Source organism: Ammospiza caudacuta, chromosome 4, assembly GCF_027887145.1.
Source record: "Ammospiza caudacuta isolate bAmmCau1 chromosome 4, bAmmCau1.pri, whole genome shotgun sequence".
Taxonomy (NCBI): domain Eukaryota; kingdom Metazoa; phylum Chordata; class Aves; order Passeriformes; family Passerellidae; genus Ammospiza; species Ammospiza caudacuta.
In genome coordinates this window covers 18,320,199-18,342,867 of record NC_080596.1, presented here as the reverse complement: position 1 = coordinate 18,342,867, position 22,669 = coordinate 18,320,199, and the positions used below count along the sequence as shown (strand labels likewise).

Sequence of the window (22,669 nt, the reverse complement as noted above, 5' to 3'; positions counted from 1 at the left end):
ATCCCCTTGATTCCTATGGAAAGCAGGCAGACCTGAAACTGTCCAAGGACTCCAGTTCAAACCATTTTTTGAATGCCTGACTCTTCCACTCATTCATGCTTCTCATGGATTCCTGATGATATCTGTAATGGAAATTGCATGTGACATGTCTTTCACACTCATGGGCTTATCAAGGTAAAGCTGACAAGTCCTCTTTTCTCAGCCTCTGACTCTACATGACAACCTGTAGTAAGCCTTGGCAACTCCCAGACAGATGACTACTTGTGTTTGGCACAAGAGCAGAGACGCTTTGTTGCAGCGATAAATACGTGTCACTGACTGCTGGGGTTAAGTGCTGCTCAAAATACACCAAAAGCAGTGGGGAACTGGCACAAGAAACCATCAAAGGGAGACAAGGAGCTTCACAGACCCGAGGACTGAAAAACTTGGTCACTTTACTGGGAGAACAGCTCAAATTGAAGTCAGTGGTCAAGCTTTGGATGATAGACAAAGGTGAACTCACAAAGATTTCTTATGACATAGCCATGTGCTCTGCACCTGCTTTCCAAATTTTTAGCTGGTTTTTCTAAGCACTGTGAATAATTTGGACACAGAAATGTGTGCTCAGAATCTCTGAGACAGCAATTCAAGAGTTAAATTATGTAAAAGTTGTCTAAAAACCTCCCTATGTATTTGGGTTAATGTTTCCAAGCACTGTAGAAAGACATTTAAAGGCACTATCCATTTGTGGGTGTTTCTCTGTCATAAAAACCTGTCCTTCCTGTCCCATCTTTATCTCAAATAAAGTTCATTAAGGCACAGTTCCCCTTCCCTTATGAAGGCTGAAATAGATGCTCTCTTATATGTTATTTGAAGAAAATCTGGATTCACTGAGTATTATGACAAAGACTTCTTACTCATTTGCTTCATTCTTTCATTTTGGGTAGTTTACATCAAATGAGTATTTCCTTTGTTAGCAAAAATTATTCCAGTACTGCCTCACACAGGAATGTAGAGAGACAAAAACTTCTAATTTGTAAGACTAAAGTTTGTAATACCCACCAGCAAATGTGAGAGGTTTGCAGATGGTGTTGATAAAAAGCAAAAGTGCCAGGATAAGCAGAAAGGATAGAAATAAATGAGGTAGAAAGGACATTCTAACAATACCAAAATAGCCTTCAAAGATCAAGAGGTTGTAGCTGAGACAAATGAATAATGGTGGAAGCACAAGCTGCTGATGCAAAATCAGAAGAGAAATGATGGCTACAGAGGTGGCACTGGCCTTCCCCTAAATTCACCAGCTTACATGGCCTCTGTTAGAGCAGATTTAGCCTGCAATCTGTTGTTTTTATTCCCATGCCAACATTAGCTGTAGGGCAGAGGTGGACAGTGACTTTTCAGAGGGGGCACAGGGACAGAGGTCACAGAGCAAAGCCAGCAGTGTTTCTCCTGCCCTACACTACCCTGCAGCCCACCAGGTGCCTGCTCTCATTCTGCTCAGCCCGTTCCAGAAGTAGTACTCAAGGACTAAATTTCCACTTAATTTAATTGAGAAAGGCTGTAGGGCTTTAGTGCTATCGTTGTTTAGCAGTTATTTTTCCTGAAGCTGCAATTATCACTGCCAATGCAATTCAGTGGGTAATGGAGGAAGTCAGGACAGTGTACGCTTCACAACCTCCCAGGTGCTGCCTTCCCATGACACTTATTGATGAGGCTCCCACTCTGCTCTCTGGTTTTCCAGGAAAAATAAAAAGCATGAATTCTCCCTGGTTTAAACATGCAGCTCATCTTTTACCCATGCATTTGAAGGAATAGGGAAGGAGTGCTGGGGGAGGAGGGGAAGAAAGTCACTGAGTTAAACAAGGATAATTAGGGAACAAAGGCAAGAAGTCTGCCCTTGCTAATTTAGCCCTTGAAGAGCTGATGAAGCATCAAAGTAAGAGACAGTTAAAGTCATGGCCAGGAAAGACTTTTAGCTACTGCATTGTGTACCACATAAAGTTTTTGTAAGAAATGGTGCTGGGATTTAGGCTTTGGTAAATACAAGGGTCACTTGGCACTCATTAATTTGTACTGGGGTGCTTCCAGTTTCCCCCTTGAGGTTCCCCTTCAGAACCTGTATCCCAGCCCTTGAACAGAAGGTGCTCCTATGACAGTCAGCCACTCTACACATTTCACCCCAGCCCCTGAAATTTTTTAACTTCAGGCCATGGTCATTTACATTTTCCCATTAAGATTCTGCCCATAAAGAGCTGATAAATATTTCAATGTTTTCTTCATGAAGTCATAAAATCCAACAGACCAGCAAGTTGTTTCTACCTGTGGTCTGTAGCCATCTGCAGCATTCACTGATGTATGTATAATCATGCAGAGAGAAGTGGCATATGTGACAACATTTAATATGCATTACTAAACTCAAATAGACCACTGGAGAATGTTACTTTGATATGAAGTTGAATCATAATTTTATTACTCAAAGGACATAAACTAATTACCACCTACATTTTAGCCAAACAGAAGGTATAATTGTTCAGTTTCAATAGCAATTTATTATTTATTTTGAACTGAAAGGACAAAAGAAAACCCTGAACCACGCATGAGCACATGCAATGAGCAAACCTGCTACAAACCTACTAGAAGGAAGAATAAAATATTGGGGAAGGAAAATTTGTCCCCCTTGTAAGAAAAGGCTCAGCAGGACAAAGGCAAGTTTCTCACCAAACTTACTGAAATAATGAAAAAGTAATGAATTATCCAGGCAAACTTCTGGGATTAAAATTGCAAAATACAGGGCTTTCTTGATGTAATTATTTTGTATGCCCTGCTTATTCCTACTCAATACTACAGTGTTAGATTTCTTTAATCAATTAAACAGGTACATTCATGATGCAGAACAAATTAAGTGGAACAACTTTGGACAGGATTTGCATGTGGATTTCTCTTGGCTTCAGCCTGCAGTGTGCTATGCAAGTGTGCCATCAAGTGGTACAGAGAGAAAGAGCTCAGCAAAGAACTGATCCTCCACCTCAAAGACAGGAGACTGAATATCCCCTGAAATACCATCTTTTAATCAGAAAATAATCTTTCAATCAGAAAATATTCACATGCCACCGTAAAACGAGATGGGAAAGAGCTGTATGGCTGGGGCTGCTGGACACATGGCTACAAGGGCAAATGTGAATTCAAAAGCCTCTGAGGCTCCTGTAACAGGTTTGTATAAAAGCCTGACATTTTTTAAGTCTGCCAAGGGCCCTAATAACAGCCCAGTGAGGTGTATGTCCCTCAGACAACAAAGCAGCCCTCGAATGACCCCTCTGAAGGACTGCTGAGCAGCATGGCTTGGTCAGAGGGATGGTGCTGATTCCAGTGCAGCTCAGTTGAGCCCAGAGGGGAAAGTGTCCCTGCCATCTGGGACCTGCTGGTAGTGCCTGCCTGGGGAAGGACCTCTGCATTGATGTGGTGACACCAGGAGATTCTCCATCCTCGTCCTTGCACTGCTTTCAGCCATGCTGGAGCTCATGAGTTTGGCTCTGATTGGGGTCAAGGATTAGGGATTCATTTAGGTACATAAAGAAACAATTTTGGTGATTTCTGAGCATTCCACAACCCTTCCATCACCAAACCACCTCAGCATCTCAAACCTGAATGCCATGCAACTATGAAAAAAATGTTTTATTACTTTGTTTTGGGGAGCTTGTTTTACATCCAGGTAATTTGAGCACATACAAGAAAACAGCATATTTCAAGAGCTGCTAAGGCACCTGTAACTCAGTACAATCGCTAGAAATTAACTGTCCCTAAATATCTTTAAAAATATGATATTAGGAGATTAATCTCTGAGCATGCAAGCACTTTGTACAAACCTGCTGTTTTCTTGGTGGGTGGTGTGGCTTTCTAAGTATGGTTGTGGTAAGACCAAGGGCACCTTAAAGCAGATCTTTTATTTTTCAGAGTAGCCTGGCTTTGCTTTGACCTCATATATATCTCTCACTTATGAATGACCATTACACTTTCCATCCTGGTGGAACTGAGCATCAAATATTACCCTTTTTTTTCCCCCAATACCATCTGATGCCAATCACATCTCAACACTGCCTGCTTCCTTAAGTGAAAAAATCTGTGTTACAGTGTGACTCTGTAAGACAGTGTGTGGTTAGTGTTGAAGCAGACATCTGAAATAACACAATAGGAAAATGCCAAGGAACAAGAACAATATGAGCAATAACTGAAAGATTAGTTGGGGAGCATCAGTAACTTGTGATTAGCAAAACAGAGATGTTTGAATTGGGAAGACAATTGGTAATTTCCTAAAAGCAAACAAAACAAACCTTTATAAATCAGCTTATTCTCGCTGTGAAAAGTGCTAGGACACATCCAGATTTCCTCTTTTTCACTGATTGTGAGGACTTACACTTAGTACAATTATCCATGGTCAGCTGAGCTGGGATATCTGTATCTGTATTTCTGTTCTCACCCACAGCTCACAGAGCATAAAGGAAGCCCTCATTTACCCATTGAGGACTATCTGTCACACTGGCATGGTGAAATAGCCAGGTGGTCTATTCTCTTTGTTATCAATAAAAATATTGCACACTGGCAGACTTCCTATGCTACCCAGGAAGTGTGAGTGACAAGGAAAAGTTCCTCAGATGACAAGGACAAAAAATGAAAGGGGATTTATTAGGAGATCTATACCAAATTACCTGGGAAAGCAAGGAAAGGAGCACCCTGCTCACTAAAAACATATACACATCTGAAAATGCTCATGATTAAAACTGCAGCTATTCTCTCCTCACCTCAAGTGCTGTTGGAAAAGTAAATCTGCTGATGCATGGAGGCATGAGTAAGACATGGGAGACTTGGAAAGCAGCACGTGAAAAGTAGAGGCTGTGCTTTAAATTGATTAAGGAAAGTGAACATCAGAATTTCCCAAATTCTTCCAAGGTGCTCCTTCCTGTCTTCTCTGCTTGAGTGACTGCAATGTTCATTCATGGAAAGAGCAATTCACCCTCTGCTCTTCAGCTCTTTTGTTAAGGCACTGGCTTTATTCTCTCCTCTTTAAAAAAGCAAACTTTAAATGAGCTTTTCTTTTCCCCACAGTGTGGCTAACATGCTGCTCTGTCCGGTACAGCCAGACTGGCCCAGGCTCCTGCTTTTGGTAGAATTTGGTCTGAAGTTTGCTGCTGACAGATCTGTGTCAAATAAGGGCCATCACAGCTGAGGGCAGTGCCAGAGGCACCATCACATAGGGACTCATGATCTAGCTGTATTTGCTATAAGCCCCATGTTTAGCCTGTAAAAATGAATGAAAATGCTCCAATTTATAGAAAGCAATAATGTATTATTAAACAGAGAAGCTTTCAAGCATCTCTGTTTATGTGTGCAAACCTCCCTGAGGGAAAGCAGGTGGAGTTCAGTGAGACTAATGGTCTCTGTGGAATAGACAGAGCTTCTGTGCAAAGGTTCAGAGGATCAGAGCTAATGGTCTTAGAAATCTCAATGGCAGGGAAGTATCTCACAGCAGTGGGATGCAAGCTGCCCACCCCTCTTCACTGTTTTAAAAATTATGAAGTTGAATTAGATGGCATTTTAATTGAATTTACCTTTTCCTTTCATCTGCTCTTCGTGTCTTCTTGCTGCAACTTGTAAGACTTCTCAATTTCAACTCTTCAAATTGATTTTCCCATAATTAATTGGACAATTAACTGTAACTTAGTAATTATTTATCAAGTATGCTCATTATGCAAATACCTACAGATCTAAAATATATCAACACTCAATGAATTTAATAAGAAGGCATCATTGTGGATATTATGGAATTGTTCTTCACTTGCCCCAAATATTTGCAAATCAAATGTTAGAATTATATTTGGTCTTGCAGTCACCACAGATTTTTGAAATGTGTTGTAGAATGCATTCAGTGTCATCACAGAGCAGTATGCAATGGCTTAATTAATGCTGAGAGGTCTGTAGAACATCCCTTTCATGTATCCCATGTCTGACCCATGAGCCATAACTGGACTGTGAGCATTCCTGGAGCACCTGAGGGCCAGGTGTGCTCTGTGCTCCTTGGATTCTGCCATTTGATCAGATGATACCTGGGCTGATGTGCAGCACCCTGTCATCTTGGATTAAATTAATGGCAAAAGCTAATCACTGAAAGAGCAAGTACAAAAGGAGGAGCAATTTCACTGGTAATCACCTTGGCTTGGGTGGTTCTTGTTTCCATGCTTCATTCTTTTTGTCTTCCCTCTTCATTCATTTATCCACTGATCCAGAGTACATTAATGTTTCATATAGAGAGCCAAGGAACCATAAATGTCAGTTCTTGGTCTTATTTCAGCATCATCCACTCCTATACCCATAATGAGTGACTTCTTTTGAATTACAGTCAATTCTGCCCCTCTCTTTTTTCTTTTTTTTTTCCTGCTGCTGCTGCTCCTTTCATCTCTATCATGAGCCACTCAAAGAAAGGTAAAAACACTGAAATGGAAAAATTGTGGCCATTTCTGTGATGGGCTATTTTTATTTTTATGGCTGCTTGAGAGGCAAAGCATTGGAAATATTTGGCCTGCAGTTACTTGTGAGTATTATTAAAATATTAATTTTCCCAACAAGCTGGAAAGTTTAGAAGGCCATTTTATGATTGGAAAATTAAGTTGCATCAACGTTTAGCAGAAGAAAGCTGCAGAAACCCAAGAGCAAATGTAAAGAAAGGTATATATCACTTCAGAAATCAGAATTAGAAAGAAATATTCAGGAGTACTTATGGGTGGGAATCCCAAGCGTTTTTACTCATATATTGACCACATAAAGTTTTAATGAAAAACCCGTGATATGATCAGTCAGATTAGGTTGTTTTCAAATATTTCAGCTTTCACAGCATGCTCAGTGAATGACTTTTCGTTTTCCCTTTTTGAAACTTTCCCAGTAGAATATTTTTGAAGGATATTTTTCCCAGTCTGATTTACCTTTGTCTCTATATTCCCTGGTAATCTGACTGCCTGAAGAACCAGTAAATCATATCTGTGTTCCTGGTATTCACTATTCCATTTGCAAAAAGATATAGAAAAAGCCCCAAAGAATTCAGTATTGTGTCAGTATAAATTATTCTGAATTATTCTGCAGGTCCTTCTTTTTCTACCGTGGCAAATCTCCAGGCAGAAAAAGAGATCCAACCAAGATAGTTCTGGCTTATTTCTAGCATTCTAGGAATAGGAAGTGTCTGGATGCTTAAGGAAGATGTATCCCACCTGATCCACAACTCAGGGATGTAAAGATGTAACATTTAGTGGTAAATTACACAATCACAAATCCACAGATTCCTTGGGCCATGTTACTCAGTAATTATGCAGTGCTTAGATGCTTTCAAGTGGAACTGGGTTTAGGTAAAAGCAGAAGTAAAGCGAGGCCCAAATGAACTGTGTGTTGTAAAACTTCCCTATGCATCATATTCTGGAAAGTAAATAAAAATCAGTGGTAGTATCAGCAGGAATGCTATTAGGTTTACTCACTGTGTAAACACAGAGAAAGAATTAATAATCTAATCTATCATTTGAGGTTTTATGTGCACCCAAGTAAATAAGCCCCAGTCAAAGCAGTAACCCTTCTATCACAAATATGAATAAAATACAGTCACCACTGTTGTCAACAGAAAATGTATTTCCTTCAGGCAGCCTCCGGCATCTCTCTTAGAAATCATTTTAATTGAAGTTAGAAGATTAAAAACAATAAAAGAGAGGTTTTCCTTCCTTTTAAACCTATATCCATTTCCATCTAGGTTTTCATCTTTTTACCTGCATGACAAATGTTTTTGAGGTTTGATGTTAATGTGATGCAATTTCAGGAGAACTCAAAACAACATAAACTTTTTTGACAGATTGTTGAATATCAGAAGCATATGTATTATTCCTTATGCTTTTTTCAAAAGCTGACCTGCTGGCAGAAAATGGAACAATATCACTTTCCTAACACTTAGATTTTGTCATGTACGTTAGTCCTAACCCAAGACTGGAAATAGATTGGTGCAAGCACCCATTTACCAATGTATGTTCATAATGTAGTTCAAGATAAACATGTTAACACTGAAAAGAACATAATTTTCAAAAATTACAGTCACAGGAGCAAAATGTTCTTTTCATAACTCATTGAACCTAACGCATACTTTCCCTTTAAAGTAGTGTTCTAAAGATTTATACATGTGGTTATTTTCATCCTGTTGTGTTGGTTGACCTTGAATTTCAGTGAGGCTGCCCAAAATGTGATGAAGGGCTTACTTGGGTTTTGTTAGTTTGTTGTTTTGCTAGAATTTCTCTTTGCTTGGCATAAACGACAGCTTTAACCTCAATTTAGTTGTTTAAGAGTTAGGCATGTTTAATGATCATCAGTTTGACAGCGAAATGATCTGTACACAGGGATAACTTTGAGTACAACAGTTCTGCACTCACTCTCAGTGGTGTTCATTTCCACTTGAGCCAGTTCCTTTAATTTGTAGTGTGTTGCTCCCTTGACCACCATCAGCTTCACCTCTCTCATGCTCCATTAGCCAGACAAGTGCAGTGCACTTTGCAGTGCTTCCATAGAGCCCCCTCAATCAAAACTTGACTGAAAGGCTGCCTTTTCAGAATCAAGTGTCATAACCTCAGCCTCAGTCTCTGAATGGTTCAAACAGGAACCATGTTTTGGCCTGCATTGCTGGGAAATATCAGCAGCAATTTTATTTCTGGTTGTTTTATTTCTAGGCTTACTGTAGTTTTGGCATCTTTCTTAAGCAGGCCCCTCTACGTGTCCCTCTTTCAGAGGACACTGACAGCCCTCAGCCTCCTCCTGACCCCCTTTTTTTTTAGTTTTCCTTTTTTTGTAGGCTTAGGAATGGGGAGAATTTGCCAGTCCTTGTGGAGTTAGGCTAATAAATGCCATTTGTTAGCATCCCCACTGCTTTATCACTGACTCTGTATGCTTAGCCCAGGTCTCAGGGTTTTCATTTGTCAAGGTCACTACACATGGTAATTTGCTGAGGGTTTTGTCCCACAAGAGCCCCTATTGATTTACTGTAAGATATTAAATGGGTCACTTGCATAATCTTTCATAAACAGCATACAGTTCATTCCCTGCTTTGCCACAGAAGCTTTCCTTACTGTGAAGCTCTGACATCAACACTGCTCATCCTCAGGATGTATCCCACCAGTATCACATTTAAACAAATTGAGCAGCCTAAAGAAATTTAGTGGGAACTGACTCAATTGGCCAGTTCCTGCTTCTCAAACAGGACTGCCAGCAACAAACCAAGGGCAGTCTGCCACTTCCCTCACTCATCCAAAGGTGCTTGTCCATATGGATGCCAGGAATCCTGACACACACTCATTCCTTTTCATGACTTCCATACTCAGCAGTACTGACTACCACAGCATTTCAAAGGGTCACAGGCTTTTTTAAAAAGGCTGAATTATGTATTATCACAAAAGAATTCTTGGAAGCTTCTACATAGATGTAACAAGTCTTAGAGTTCCATGGAGGGAGCCCAGAGTGCCCAAAGCCCAGCAACAAGTGGGTAGGTTGTAACATGGATGTCAAATGATTGTTTCCAAAATGCTCGCTGGATTCTTAAGATTGGACACTCAAATCTAAAAGCATTTGCCTGTGTACTACAGTTTTAGCCAAAAATTTCTAACATTAAAATCTGCAGGATTGTCAGGATAGATAAACCTTAAATTTTGCCCAGTGAATCCCTGTGTCAGTTCATTGCCTGGTAGGTTCTAGTCAAAGAAATTTACTGCATTTCCCAGTTAGTTCACATCAGGAAAAAGATGTCCTCTAAGGCACTAATTTGAAAGACTCAGCTGCATGCATACTGTCTGACACATTTCCTAATACTTATTGGGAGGAATTTCCTTTACTTCTCTGAATTTCCCTTATTCTTTGAACAAAAAGGAGTAATATGCTCAAAGCTCTCTGCCTGCGGGTCCCCTCACCTTGTAGAGTAATAAAGTATGAACAGCACATCAGCAAGTTAACCTCCCTTTGTTGGACACCATGTTTTCACACTTTTTTCTTCTTTTCTCTCTTTTCCCTTATTTCCTCTGCTTGTCATAACTGCAAGAGGTTCAGCAAACTCTCAGAACCTTTGCACATGTATTTGGTATATTGTTATTTTCTTGTCCCATTGTTAATGTTAACAACATATTTTGTATTTGCAGGATTTTATTAAGGTCGTGACAAATCTGACATTTAGAAGCTCAAGGACCTGCTTCTAACCTCTAACTTTGCTTGCCTTGACTTTTAGAAAAAATGTCAGGCTTCCCTCACTTCACTGTGTTTTCTAAAATTAAATGTGCTTGTTTTGCAAATATAGAATGTACTGTAGAAGTGGTTTTCTCATCTTATAAAAAAATAAACCAAAGCCACACCAAATGTTCTAGAAGTGTAGAATAAAATCTCTCTTTTATAACTGTAGATAGCTTAATTCAAAATTCCAAAATTTGTGTGACTATATACCTGTTTATTAATTTCAGACTGACTGCAGTACAATCTACCATGCACAGGGAAAGGCCAGGACTAACTTTGTAGTTAATTTTTATTTTCAATTAGCAAACGTATAAAGGTTTAAAGCTATTGTTTCTCACCCCAAGAACTGCTTGCTGAGTTCACATGTACCCTTAAAACAAATATAGTACATTGTCTTTTGCAGTTTTGGTTGTGGAGCATACATCAGATCACAGAGAAATGACATTTGATCTCTGTGGACAGATTTCTGACAGTTTTGTGAAGACAAACTGTAGCTATTTATGTTTCCCTCTGTTTCCATAACACTTGTCAATTGTACCCCATTCTAGAACTGTTTTGAGGTCTGTGGGGCCCAAACTCCAGGCCCTGGTTTTGAAATGTTCCTGTGGTGAGATTTGCACATAAGACCACAAAATATAAACCTTATCGTCTCTAAATGCAGTCCTCTTTTAGGCAGTGTCTGCTACTTACTTTTTTCCTTCTATTTGCTCCAGCTTTTCCCCTCTTCTTCAGTTTTCAAGCATTTGAAGTTCTTAATAATTTTACCTTTCTTTTTCCAGACACTTCAGTGATGGAAACAAATCCAAACTTTTATTCTTCTATAAAAGTTTGAGGAACAGCCTGTGCAAATTAGAGTCTATTTCACATTGGGAACAGAGTGACACCACCCCAGGCAGTGCTCCAGGAAGAAGTAAAGCCACTATATGTGTGAGAACTTTACAGAGCAAAAAGGCAGAGCCAGGCAAATTCACCTCTGCAGCCCATGACTATTATGCTAAGAAATAGATGTTTTCATGGAAATCAGTACCAAAGCTACTTTTGAGCTGGAAGCTGGACAGGCAGGAGTGATGGATTCTCTTGTGGCCTGTGAGCACAGCTCTGAATTCAGGCAACTGCAGAATTACATCATCCCCACAAGAACATTATAGTGGCTTTTGCCTCCAAAAGCTACAGTGCCTTTCACACCCCTGATGTCCAGAGGGGAAGTGTTGGCTACCAGTCCCTTCTCATGATGTACATCATCCCCACCCCTGCCATACAGCCAAGCATGAAAAGCAATAGGTGCCACTTTGGTATCTTTCAATACCTTCCCCTGCTTTTGGGTTGTGATATTAAGGTGGAAGTTCTGGCAGATCTTGATACTCTTTCTCCCTCTCACCATCATCTGATGCATGTAAATCATGCAGGAAGAAGTTTGGATTGGTGCATTTGTTCAAGGTTCAGAAGTCCCTGTGTCAGTATTCTTTTACATTCTTCTCAGTATTCTTGCCTAAGACATAAACTGCACAACATGAGTTGTTCATGCTGTTTCTACACACAAAGAAATTGTTTAGCCTCTTGTCAGCTTAAAAATGTTCCAAGATACCCAGTCTTGAAGAAATACACAAAGCAACATGATTCTCCCATTTAGCTACGAGCAAGTCAAGGAAAGTGCTTGATAAATCCATGGCCTGCATCCATGGCCTGCTCAAAAAGAATGGGCAGAATTTGTACCAGGGTTGGGTTGCTGTGTGTATTACAACAGTTGAGATAAATGCAGCACTTCCTCTTCCATCACTGCAAAAGTAATTTTAAAAAGAATCTCTCTCAAAAAAAAAAGCTTCTAGAATCTTGTTCTTAAACATTAAAAAGATGTGCTTTTTCCCTTTGTGAAGGGGAAATTGAAAATCACAGCACTGTGAAGATTAACACAGCTAAAACAGATAATCCTCACACCAGTCCTGCTGGCAACTCCTTCAGTAATTTTGGCAGCCAAATGTGAGGCCTGCCAAGAGCACAAAGAAATCCAGCCAGGAAGACAGCTACAGTCCTATATACCCATGCTGGAAAAAACACATTCTGGATCTTGCTGCTTGTGCTCTGAGGCTTGCCAAGCACAGCCCAGGAGTGGCCACACATGCGCTGGCTTTCACAACAGAGAAACAGAGGAAAACAGGAGAGCTGTGTGAGTCACAGCCTGAGCAGTGAGGAACATGCTGCCATAGGTTTTTTTCTTCCAGAAAGAACTAGAAAAGGCTTTCTGAGAAGTCAAGGAGGGAGTGCACATATTTTGTCTAATGTACAGGAAGAACTCTAGTTTAGACACAGACTGAACACGTGTGAACCACATTCCCTGGGTTCACTGGCAGCAGACTGACCTTCACAAAGAACAACTGATTTTCTACACAGGGAGGACTGGGCAGCTGCCAGCAAGGACAGGGAACTCCCCCAGGACAGTGCTGAACCAAGAGTTTCTCAAAGCCACCATGGCCCCACCTGGCCCACCCCATCTCCCCAGCCCCCAGCGTGGGGAGCAGGGAAGGAGGTGGCAGTGCAGGGCAAGGAAGAGCTGAAGGAAGTGGCAGAGCACACAAAGTGGCTCCACAAAAGTCCCAGCAGCTTCACATAGGGGATGAGAGCAGCCCTGAGCAGGGGCTGCAGACAGACCCACATGGTGGATTCTGGGCTTAAAATGGGTGGAAACAAAGAGCAGGACAAAGGGACAGGTTTCCCCCTGGTTTCCCTATAGGAATGCCAATACACTGTCCCACAGGCAACAATGGTGAGAAGAGGATGATGAATAAGCCAATGATTTCTGCTGCTCACCCAGGCTTCTTCAGGACAACAGCCAAAGACCCAAAGACAGCAGAGCCACCTCTGACTGAGGAAAACATCAGTGAAATGGTAGGGAGATTAGAAGATACTTTTTTTTGCCTCTTTTTCAGCAGACTGACTGGCCATGTGTCTCTCACAGTCTGCCTGTCTTTGGCAGATTGAGCATGTTTATTATTGCACTGGAGCTTTCATGTGTTTAGCAAGATGCTCATATCCACACAAAGAGTGCTTTGTCAACTAGGTCAACAAAAGATGGTCTTTGAGAAGTTTTATTCTATGCCCTTGGTTTCAAAAACCTGTACCCAAGCCACAGAAACCAAATCAAAGCAGTGAATTGCAAAACTTTCCTCTTCAAGCACATGAGCAGACCTGCTTTTCATTAAATCACTTTTCCTGTGTCCAAAAGCACCTAATCTGCCCCAGATGCTGAAGGAGAGAAAGGACACTTCTGGTCAATGTTGTTGTATCAGTATCAGCCACTAGGAGGGTCATACCCACACTGGAGCATTCCCTGCTCGTTCCTACTCCCTCCACCCCATTTAGCTATGTAAACACCTTAAAAACAAGGTAACCATTTCTGACATCAGGGAGCATGCCTGCAAGAAACCACCTACTCTGTGAGCAGCAAATTCAGACCAGGTCAGGCAGGTGAGTTCCACCCTGTATTTCAAGAGGGAACAGGTAAAGGGGTCTGCCCATTGATGCAGATCCCAGGGAGAAGCAGTTTCTCCTCCCAAAGCAAGGTCCCAGTCCCTCCGTTAATTCAAAATGGCTGCAGTTCAGCAGCTGGATCACATGTGGACTTGTGGAGCTCCCCCTGCTTTCCAAAACGTGCCTGCTGGCCTTTCAAAATGAGTCCCAACATTTTCTGAATAATAGTAAGTCACAAGGTTCTCCAGGGGCTGTTCTGGCTTCTGCCTTGCTCAGATGATGAGAAACGCTATCTGCTTCCAGTGGTTCTTAGATTTTCGACAAAGGAAGGAGGCCTTTTGGTCCTGTAGGCAGGAGTGCCTGGGATCCTGGCCCCTCTGATGGCACTGATGTAAGGCAGAAGGGGAGGCTCCCTCACCACCAATGCAGTGCCCTTGGGAGTGTAGGCTCGGAGCAGCAATTCCTCTTCCTCGTGAGCTGTCACTGCCACCCAGCCTGCACAGCCAGAGAGAATACAGACAGTGAGGAAGACAAGTCCCTAGGATCAAAACAAGGTTCTGACACAAACTGCTGCCTCCCAGAGTGGCTAAAAATCTGAGCTACCCTCATGTGGTTGCTGGAGAAACCAAGCTCAAAGGTCATCTCCAGCCTAAAGCCAGGTTACTCTTCTCAGACACAGCTCTTTCCTGGTAAACTCAAAAGGGATGGTGGGAACTACAACAACACAAGGAAGCTTTCCAATCAATCAATGAATCAATGACCCTTTCCCTCTCACCTGGACAGCTGACAGTGTCACAGCCATTCCTGATGATGTAGAACCTATATGGCAGCCAGAACAAAAAGTATTCCAATGTTGCCATCCTGTACAAGCATGACTGCCAAACTCCATTCTTGGAGGCTTCAGCCAGACAAAGTCATGGCTGCTATGATTTTGTGTTCACATCCTGCTCTGAGCAGGAAATACAGCTTCACCCCTTCAGAGGGCTCTTCCCATCAATGTTTCTAGGATGCAAACTGCCGGGTTTTTTCTGTTTAGATGACCTGGAAAGGCCCGGGGTGGCCGTGGACAGCCCGCGCTTCAAAGGACGAGAAGAGGCTCCAGATCTTGTCTCGGTCTCGGTGTTTATTAATTGTTTATCTAAAAGATTTTCTCTCGGCCTGACAGAGGTCCGCACAGCAGCCAGCCATGAGCACACTGAGAGCCCCCGGGGCGGTCACCTATCTTTATACTCGAAGTTACGTATACAATATTTATCATTTTTCCCCAATACCTTTTACCCTTATTGACCAGTGCACTTTTAGTAATAACCAATCCCAAAGTGCCAACATCACCACAGAAGATGGAGGCCAAGAAGAAGAAGAAGAAGAAGAACAGGACACGCCCCAATTCCTCCATCTTACTTCTTTAGACCCCCCTGTACAGAAATCCTAAACCCTGTGTCTCACACTCTAATTAACTTATCCCTTCACCATTTACCCCAGTGAAATCCTCCTATCCTCATACAGGTGTCGTCTCCTGTGTAGGATCAAAGTCCAGCCACCAGACACTTCTGGCAACATTCCAGGACTCCCGAGCCCCCCAAGGGTGGTCTCGGTGCCTCTGCACCTCAGTCCTGAGGTGCTGAGATCCCACAGCAAACCCTGCAAAGCAAACTAATGAAGAAATATTAAATTACCTGCAGAGGAAAGTTTGATATCTGCAACTGCTTCAGTGGTACCAATTCCTTTCAGTGTAATGTCTTGAGGGACAAGCGAGGGGAACTCTTTCATTCTCTCTTCCCCACCCATGGGAACCTAAGATTAAAACACAGAGAAATTATTTAACAGTCAAGAGATTCTTCAGCATTCCTACCTCAAACTGGCAAGAAGGCACAAGAAAGAATAAAGACATTAAACATCTGTTAGCCAGTTAAGAGCTGGACTGAATAACCTCCAGGAGTTATTTCAGGTTTGTCAGGACAGAGTGAGGATGACACCCAGAGCAACCCTGTGGGAGGGGAGCAAAGATGGAGTGCTCACTGCAGGATGCAGCTGGTGGATCAGGCCAGCTGTCTTGATGTGAGTGACAGCAAATGTTCTCCATGAGCACAGGAATGGAAATGCCAGGGCAAGGACAGCTCACACCATCTCCCATCAATCTGCAAGTGCTACACAGAACATTGCCATACCAAGGAAAAAGTCAGACCACCAAGAGATGAAGATACGTGCAGAAGATCCAGCAGGGAAAGAATAAGAAAAGTAAATTTTTCAGCTGCAATCTGTTCTGAAACCCCTGTCTGCAGGTCTGCCATGGAAAATATCCCTGTTGCTGTGTGAACTTTAAGGCTGTTCAAGAAGAGCCAAATATGACTATGCAGAGCACTGCAGATCTCATCAGCCTGAATGCTAGAAGCAGAAACTGCTGAAAATGTATAATCTAGAGTGCTCCTTCCTAACACACTTCAGCCACACAGTCTGTGCAAGACTGCTCCACACTGAGCATCTCCCACTGAACAAGTGCCAAACTCCTGATACCTGTGCATGTTCCCTGTCAGTTGTGCCCCAGAGAGGGGTCCTGCCCACCTGCAGCCACCAGCTCCCCCAGCACCTCCCCTTACCTTGAGGAACTCTTGGCCTGCATGCTTCTCATAGAGGGTGTCTGCATTACTCAGTGTAGTAACATGGACTGGCAACAGGTTAGAAGCCAAGACAGAAAACCAGGCAGGCTTTTCTCCCTGAAATAAATACCAAAAGGATGATAATTATGCTAAGAGAAAAGCAGCCCTGAATTGCTCTCTCCTGCCCCATTTCTTTCCTGCATGTTGAAAACCTTACCTGCTTGAAACCCCCTTCCTATCTGAGAGGTCTTTGCCTCTGCCACTGACAGCAGCCAGGGTATATATAAAACTGGGATTTGAGTTTCCAGAAGAGAAGACCCATAGCTTCACCATCCAGCCTCAAAGCACTCCCAATGCCCCATTTACAGCCAGCACAGCTGTTCAGCTCAGGTAAATCATCCAAGAGACATCTTTGCTCTCACTTAATTCACAGGAACAAACTCAAAGTGGTTATTCAGTGCAAGAGGTGATGGACATTTGGTCTGGTGCTTCTTCTATCACTCTACACTTCTAACACACAGTGCTCATTCAACAGGACTTGGTTCCAGCTGCTCTCAAGCTATGCTAAGCTGGTGGAGCAATTTCAGCAGGCACTCTCATCACATTTGCAGGAATAGAAAACAAGGTCAGAGAGGGGAGAGATCTCTTCACACACTGCTAGCAGCCAGAAATACGGGCAGGAATTCCTTCAAGTTCAAAGGTCTAAGCTGAGGCAGGAGCTTCTGTCATGATCTGAGCACAACTGCTCTCCAAGATATCAGGAGGATAAGAGATGCACAAGACTGGTACACTGATATGTGCTCCAGCCATACCAGTACATTTTTTACATAACAGAACCCTGCCCCCTGTAGTAGATAGGGTCAGGCGCTCGGAAAATCTCGCCATGTCACAGGAAGCAGCAGGACTCCTCTCCCCCTAACTCCTAGTGATAAGGGATCACCCAAGAATGTAGTCCCCCTAACATTAGTAACTTTCTACTCCTTACTAACCAATTACAGTAAAGTAAGACCCCCTGACGTAGGGAAAAAACTTTCCCAGTATAAAACCAGACGAGACAATAAAAGTCTTGAGCCGTCCACCATACTAGTGCCTGCGTGTGTTCTTGGCCCGAGTGACCCTAGAGAGTCTGAGTCGCCGTGCCGTTTCCTCAAAACCAAGTCGCCTCGCCTTACATCAAAAGGCAACAGCCCCCTCCACCTTTCTGGTTTTCTTCCAGCAGGTCAGGAGTGTCCTTAGCAAAGTACCAATTCAACATTTCAGTGGTGATCTTGGAAAGCAGACTGAAACAAAGGAATAGCCATACACACCCCTAACACAGGGCAAGCTACTGAGAAAATCATCTAAGACTTATGATGTCTAATGTTTTTATGAAAGAAACTGCCCCTTCAGAGGAAGCATCATGGGAGGTCAACTCCACACAGTTCGATAAAGGTGTATGGCACGGGATTTTGAATAAATGGAAGAAATTATTGGCAGGGGGGACACACAACACATTTGAAAAATACTTTTTACAGAAACTAAAATACACATGCAATGATTTGCTTCCTCAGGCAAGTTCTTCAGAGGTCTGCCAGGAAAGAAAAATGTCTGTGCTCTTCTCTCTTAGCAGGGAGCTTTCACAAAACACAGAAATGAGGAAAGCCACCTATTTTCCCAGTTAATTCTGACATTCTCCTCCCTCCCTCATGCCTCTCTGTATGCCATGGGAAGCACATTAAACTGAAGATGTCTGTCAGCATTCTAAAGCCATTCCCATTTATACACTATGTAATATTGCATGCTGGTACCAAGTAAAAAACCTTCCAACTACCCATCCCAAGGATTCTGACTTCATGCAGTGATTCAGTAACTGGTTCATCATCTCCAAAGCAGCAATGAAGGGGTCTGGGAAAGCTACCCAGAAAGCCTTTTATGGCTGGGACTGCAGTAAGAGATGAAGCAGCTGCTCCCAAAATCCTTTCTTCCCTTACCTCTAAGTAGTCTATACGTCCCAAGGCTGCTAAAAACAACACCATTCCTGGCTTGAGAATGAAGGTCCGTGGAACAATGGCATGTGATGGCAAAACCAGCTTTACTTCCTTCTCTGTTAGGAGATTCAAAACCTGCAAAATAAATTGTCATAACTCATCCCACATGTTTCAATGGGAACAACGAATTTAGTATTGGCATTATAGTGATAGAAGAAAAGATCAATCAAAGTAATGTCAAGAACATCTGACACAACAGTTCAATTCTGGTCCACACAGTAAGTGAGAAACAGGAACAATGTCCCCTGCCAAAATCTGCCACAAACAATCTGCTTGTCCTCCACTCAGACTGAACATTGACTGCAGGAACAAAATTTGATCTGAAACTTGGCATGGAGCTCTCCAAAGGAGAGAATGGGGAGAATCAGAATCAGAAAGTATTTCTGGATGCAGGAAGTATTTTCCACAAGTATTAAACTCCAGAAGAAGGGAAGAACACACACAATCTCAATTTACCAAACCAGGTCTCTAAGCTGATGCCAGTCTTTACACTGGCTATCAGAGACCAAAGTGCAGCCTAGTAAAACAGGTTATGGTCTGACAAATATACCACTAGAAAACCAGGAGTCTTCCTAGTGTCCATGAAAGCAGCCCCTGCACTTGAGCTGCAAAGTCTCAGCACAATCCTTGCACTTCATTCTCCTCAGAACCTTCCTGTCTGCCTCTACTATTAAATCTTCCCCAGAAGATGACCTGCAGCTCTGCACAGGTATTAGAAACACCAAAAATCAAAACATGCCTGTTTTAGACATGTGCACTTTGTGAGCACTGGCTTCAGTAGGGCATTGCTCTACTGAAAAAGGCCTGAAATACTACAGCCATAGCAGCAACACTGCAGATCCTCCTAACTTCAGGAGAAGGCTTTCTCTAAGATGTGGTTCAATCATACAACTCTGGTTATCCTTCTAAGCTTCACCTTTTTCCATAGGCTGGGACAGCTGAAGAAGTGTCAGCTCCATTGGGTGACGCTGGTGTGAACTTGCTAAGAGCACTCTTACTTCCCTTGGTTCAGAGGTTGTGGCAGCTTGGTGACACAGCCCTGAAGCTCCTTGGCAAAGCTGGCAGAATTGCACTACTCAAAATGCAACAGCATTACCACATGAACCCCTCTCGAGTTAAACCTTATCTTAACACAATTCCCAAGCTAAGAGAATCCTAATGCAAGGACTACAGCACAAGTAAGGCAGAACAGCCCTCCCAAACCCTGTCACCCCAAAACACAGCACCACAAAGTACCCACACAGTCTTCCTTTACAATTCCTGGAGTGTCAAAACACCACCGAGCATCCTTCACTTCGTTGTGAGTGAACTCCTCCCTTTCCTCAGGCTTCTTAGGGGCATCTCTAGGATCTTCATCCATGCTGTAAGAGAGTGTGTCAGGGTCGAAGTCAATCTCAGCACTAGGCTTCTGCTGTTGAAATGTTCTTCCAACTCTTCCTGGATTAAAATGAAAGGTTCTCTTGGTAATTTACTTTTTAACTTGCTTTCCTTCAATCAAACATCTTTCCCTTTCATGGCTTAAAAGAGATGCACGTGAGTAGTATAAAGGTGATAAAGACACTATGTGGCTTGAAATTTGTGTGTTCAAAAGCCAAAATGGTAAGAAATCCCTTCTATAATTCTTGCTTAGCACTCCTCATGCCCCAAAATCCCAGCAGGAACCAGATCACAGACATTCATTTATTTCCAATTTATGGTAAAGCCAGATGCCTTCTATTTTCAGTGCCTCAGACTGCCAAACACAGAATTATCTGAAAACCAGAGCTATCTTCTGGCACCCCCTCTTTTGAATATATACTAAAATGATATACAACCCCTGTAGCCTGCAGCCCAAATGTGATTACTTGAAATTAAACTTATTTTCTTTATTTGGGAACAAGAGATGGCCCATACTGTGATATCCCTGCAAACTACTGAGCTATCAGAATTTGTCTGCCTTGTTCAGACAGAAGATGCATTGCACAGAGGAACCCTCTGCTCCTACAGCAGCTGACAGGTACTCAAAAGTACTAATGATGCTGCTTATAGAGGAGATAGAGGTCTTGTCCCCATTATCTGGGAGCAAACACTGGTCAAAATAATTTAACCTTTGTGTAGTGCAGTGTTTTCATTAGGGACAGAAAGGTAACACCTTTACTCACCTACTAGGTAACCCTGCTTTTTAAGTTGATTAAGGTACTTTTTTTCTTCATTGCTTAGCTGATCTTCTGTTTTTGTTGCCTCTTCTTTTAGCCTCTCCTGCCTTCGGAATATCCTGTCACACGTAGGGTTAATAATTGGAAATTTCAACAGGTTCAGTGTTGTTCCTGGAAAAACAAAGAGAAGGCACTTTTGGATTTCTGACTACTTGACATATTTCAGATCTGAGGAACAAGATTACAAAAAAACTGCTTCTCTAACTTTTTGGTGAAACCCAGTAACACAAAGTCAGAGGTGGAACTACAGCTGCTCCCATAAAGTACCAGCCCCCCAAGTTGGGGAGGCAAAAACAAGCCATCCACTTGCTTAATACCAGTTCTCACACATAGTTTGAATAAAAGGGTCTCAAAGCCGAGTGGTGCCAAGGCTGACTTAGTGCACCCCTTTCAAGCCTCAACTCCAGACAGCTTGCTGCTCACCACTGCACCTCCCGGCCTCTCCAGACTGGAGGACACCTCTAATGGACAGGGACGGGCAAGGCAAGCACATCAGGAGCCATCCTAACCGGCAGGGGTGCACACAGACCCATGCTGGTATAATGAGCCTCCTAGTGCTACAGGATGTGCAATACCCTCAGCACATGCATCCCACTCCTGCTGCCCCCTGTGATGAATCACAGGATTAATTAAGCTGGAAAAGACCTCTGAGATCATCACCACTAGGCACTGAGTGGCACATTCAGGCACAGCAACTCCATCATCTCCCTAGGCAAGCCATTCCAATTTGTAATTACCCTTCTGGTGAGGAAATTGCAACTAATGTCCAACCTGAAGGTGCCCTGGTGCATCTTGAGGCTATGTCCCCTTCTCCTGTCACTGGCTGCCCTGGAGAAGAGACTGACTCCCACCTGGCTACAACATCTTTTGGGTAGATGCAGAAAGTGATAACATCTTCCAAATCCCCTTTTCTCTAGGTTAAACACTTCAGCCACTCCTCACAGGTGAAAAACTGAAGCATGGCACGCCTCTGGAGCTTGCTGCCCACCACGGAGGAGCTCAGGATGGTATGTACTGCTTTGGTGACAGGTTCTCCTGCTGCAGGGTTGGCCGAAAGCAGCCCAGAGGCGCACAGCTCACTGTTATGTGCACACCCCACATTCCCCATTACCCGTGCTACAAAGGGCCGAGCAGTGCACTCACCTGGCCAGGGGGACACGGTGGCCCTGTCGACGATGTCGGGGGCGCGGGACTTGCAGTAGTCGGAGCGCAGCAGGGTGTTGAAGAGCGTGGACTTGCCGGAGTTGGTGGCGCCCAGCAGGTAGACATCTCCGGCGCACTTCCAGGAGCGCTGCAGCCGGCTGACCAGCCCCTCCACGCCGTAGCCGGTCTTGGCGCTCACCAGGCGGATGTCCACCAGCGCGGCTCCCCGCAGCCCGGCCCGGGCGCAGGCGGCCGCCACCCGCTGCCGCAGCCGCCCCAGGTGCCCGCGGCAGTCCGCGGGCAGCAGGTCCACCTTGTTGCCCACCACCAGCACGCCGGCGGCGGGCACGTCGGGGCCCAGCAGCGCGGGCAGCTGCGGCAGCACGGGGTCGGGCAGCTCCATCACGTCGAGCACGTAGAGCAGCAGCGGCCCGCGGCCGTGGCGGGGCGGGCGGCGCAGGGCCGCGCTCACCACGCGCCGGTGCTGCTCGGGCGGCAGCCGCAGCCGCAGCGCGCTGCCGTGGTGCGCCAGCGCCCAGCACCGCTGGCACACGGCGCCGCGCAGCCCCGCGGGGCCCTCGGACACCAGGCTGCGGTACCGCTCGGCCGGCACGAAGCCCGGCGCGCCGCCGTCCCCGCACTGCAGCTCGGCCCCGCAGCCCGAGCAGCTCACGCCGCTCGGCGGCACCGACGGGTCGGACAGGCTCGGCACTGCCGCCGCCGCGCCCCGCTCCCGCCGCGGCTTCGGCTTCACCTTCAGCTCCCGCTCCCGGCGCAGCGCTGCCGCCGCCGCTCTCTCAGCCGCGTCCGGCTCGTACTCGAGGAAGACGAAGCGCTCCTGCTCCTCGCCATGGCCCGCCGCCGCCGCTCCGCACGGCCGCAGCGGGGCGCGGAGCGGGGCGCGGGCCAGGCGGGCCAGGAGCGCGGGGCCCAGGCGGAGCATGGCGGGGCCGGACACACCGACGCCGCGGGGCGCGCG

The 22,669-nt window shown here is 44.3% G+C and overlaps 1 protein-coding gene across 1 annotated transcript; it reads right to left on the bottom strand.

The window, feature by feature from the left end:
- Positions 1-10,534: 10,534 nt before the first annotated feature.
- Positions 10,535-22,633, bottom strand: NOA1 (nitric oxide associated 1). Its single transcript, XM_058803500.1, has 7 exons — positions 21,691-22,633; positions 20,494-20,658; positions 19,593-19,789; positions 18,296-18,427; positions 16,326-16,442; positions 15,405-15,522; positions 10,535-14,223 (listed from the first exon to the last, which is right to left on the bottom strand). The coding sequence occupies exons 1-7, from the start codon at positions 22,631-22,633 to the stop codon at positions 14,018-14,020; spliced, it is 1,878 nt and encodes a 625-aa protein (XP_058659483.1). The 3' UTR covers positions 10,535-14,017.
- Positions 22,634-22,669: the final 36 nt, after the last annotated feature.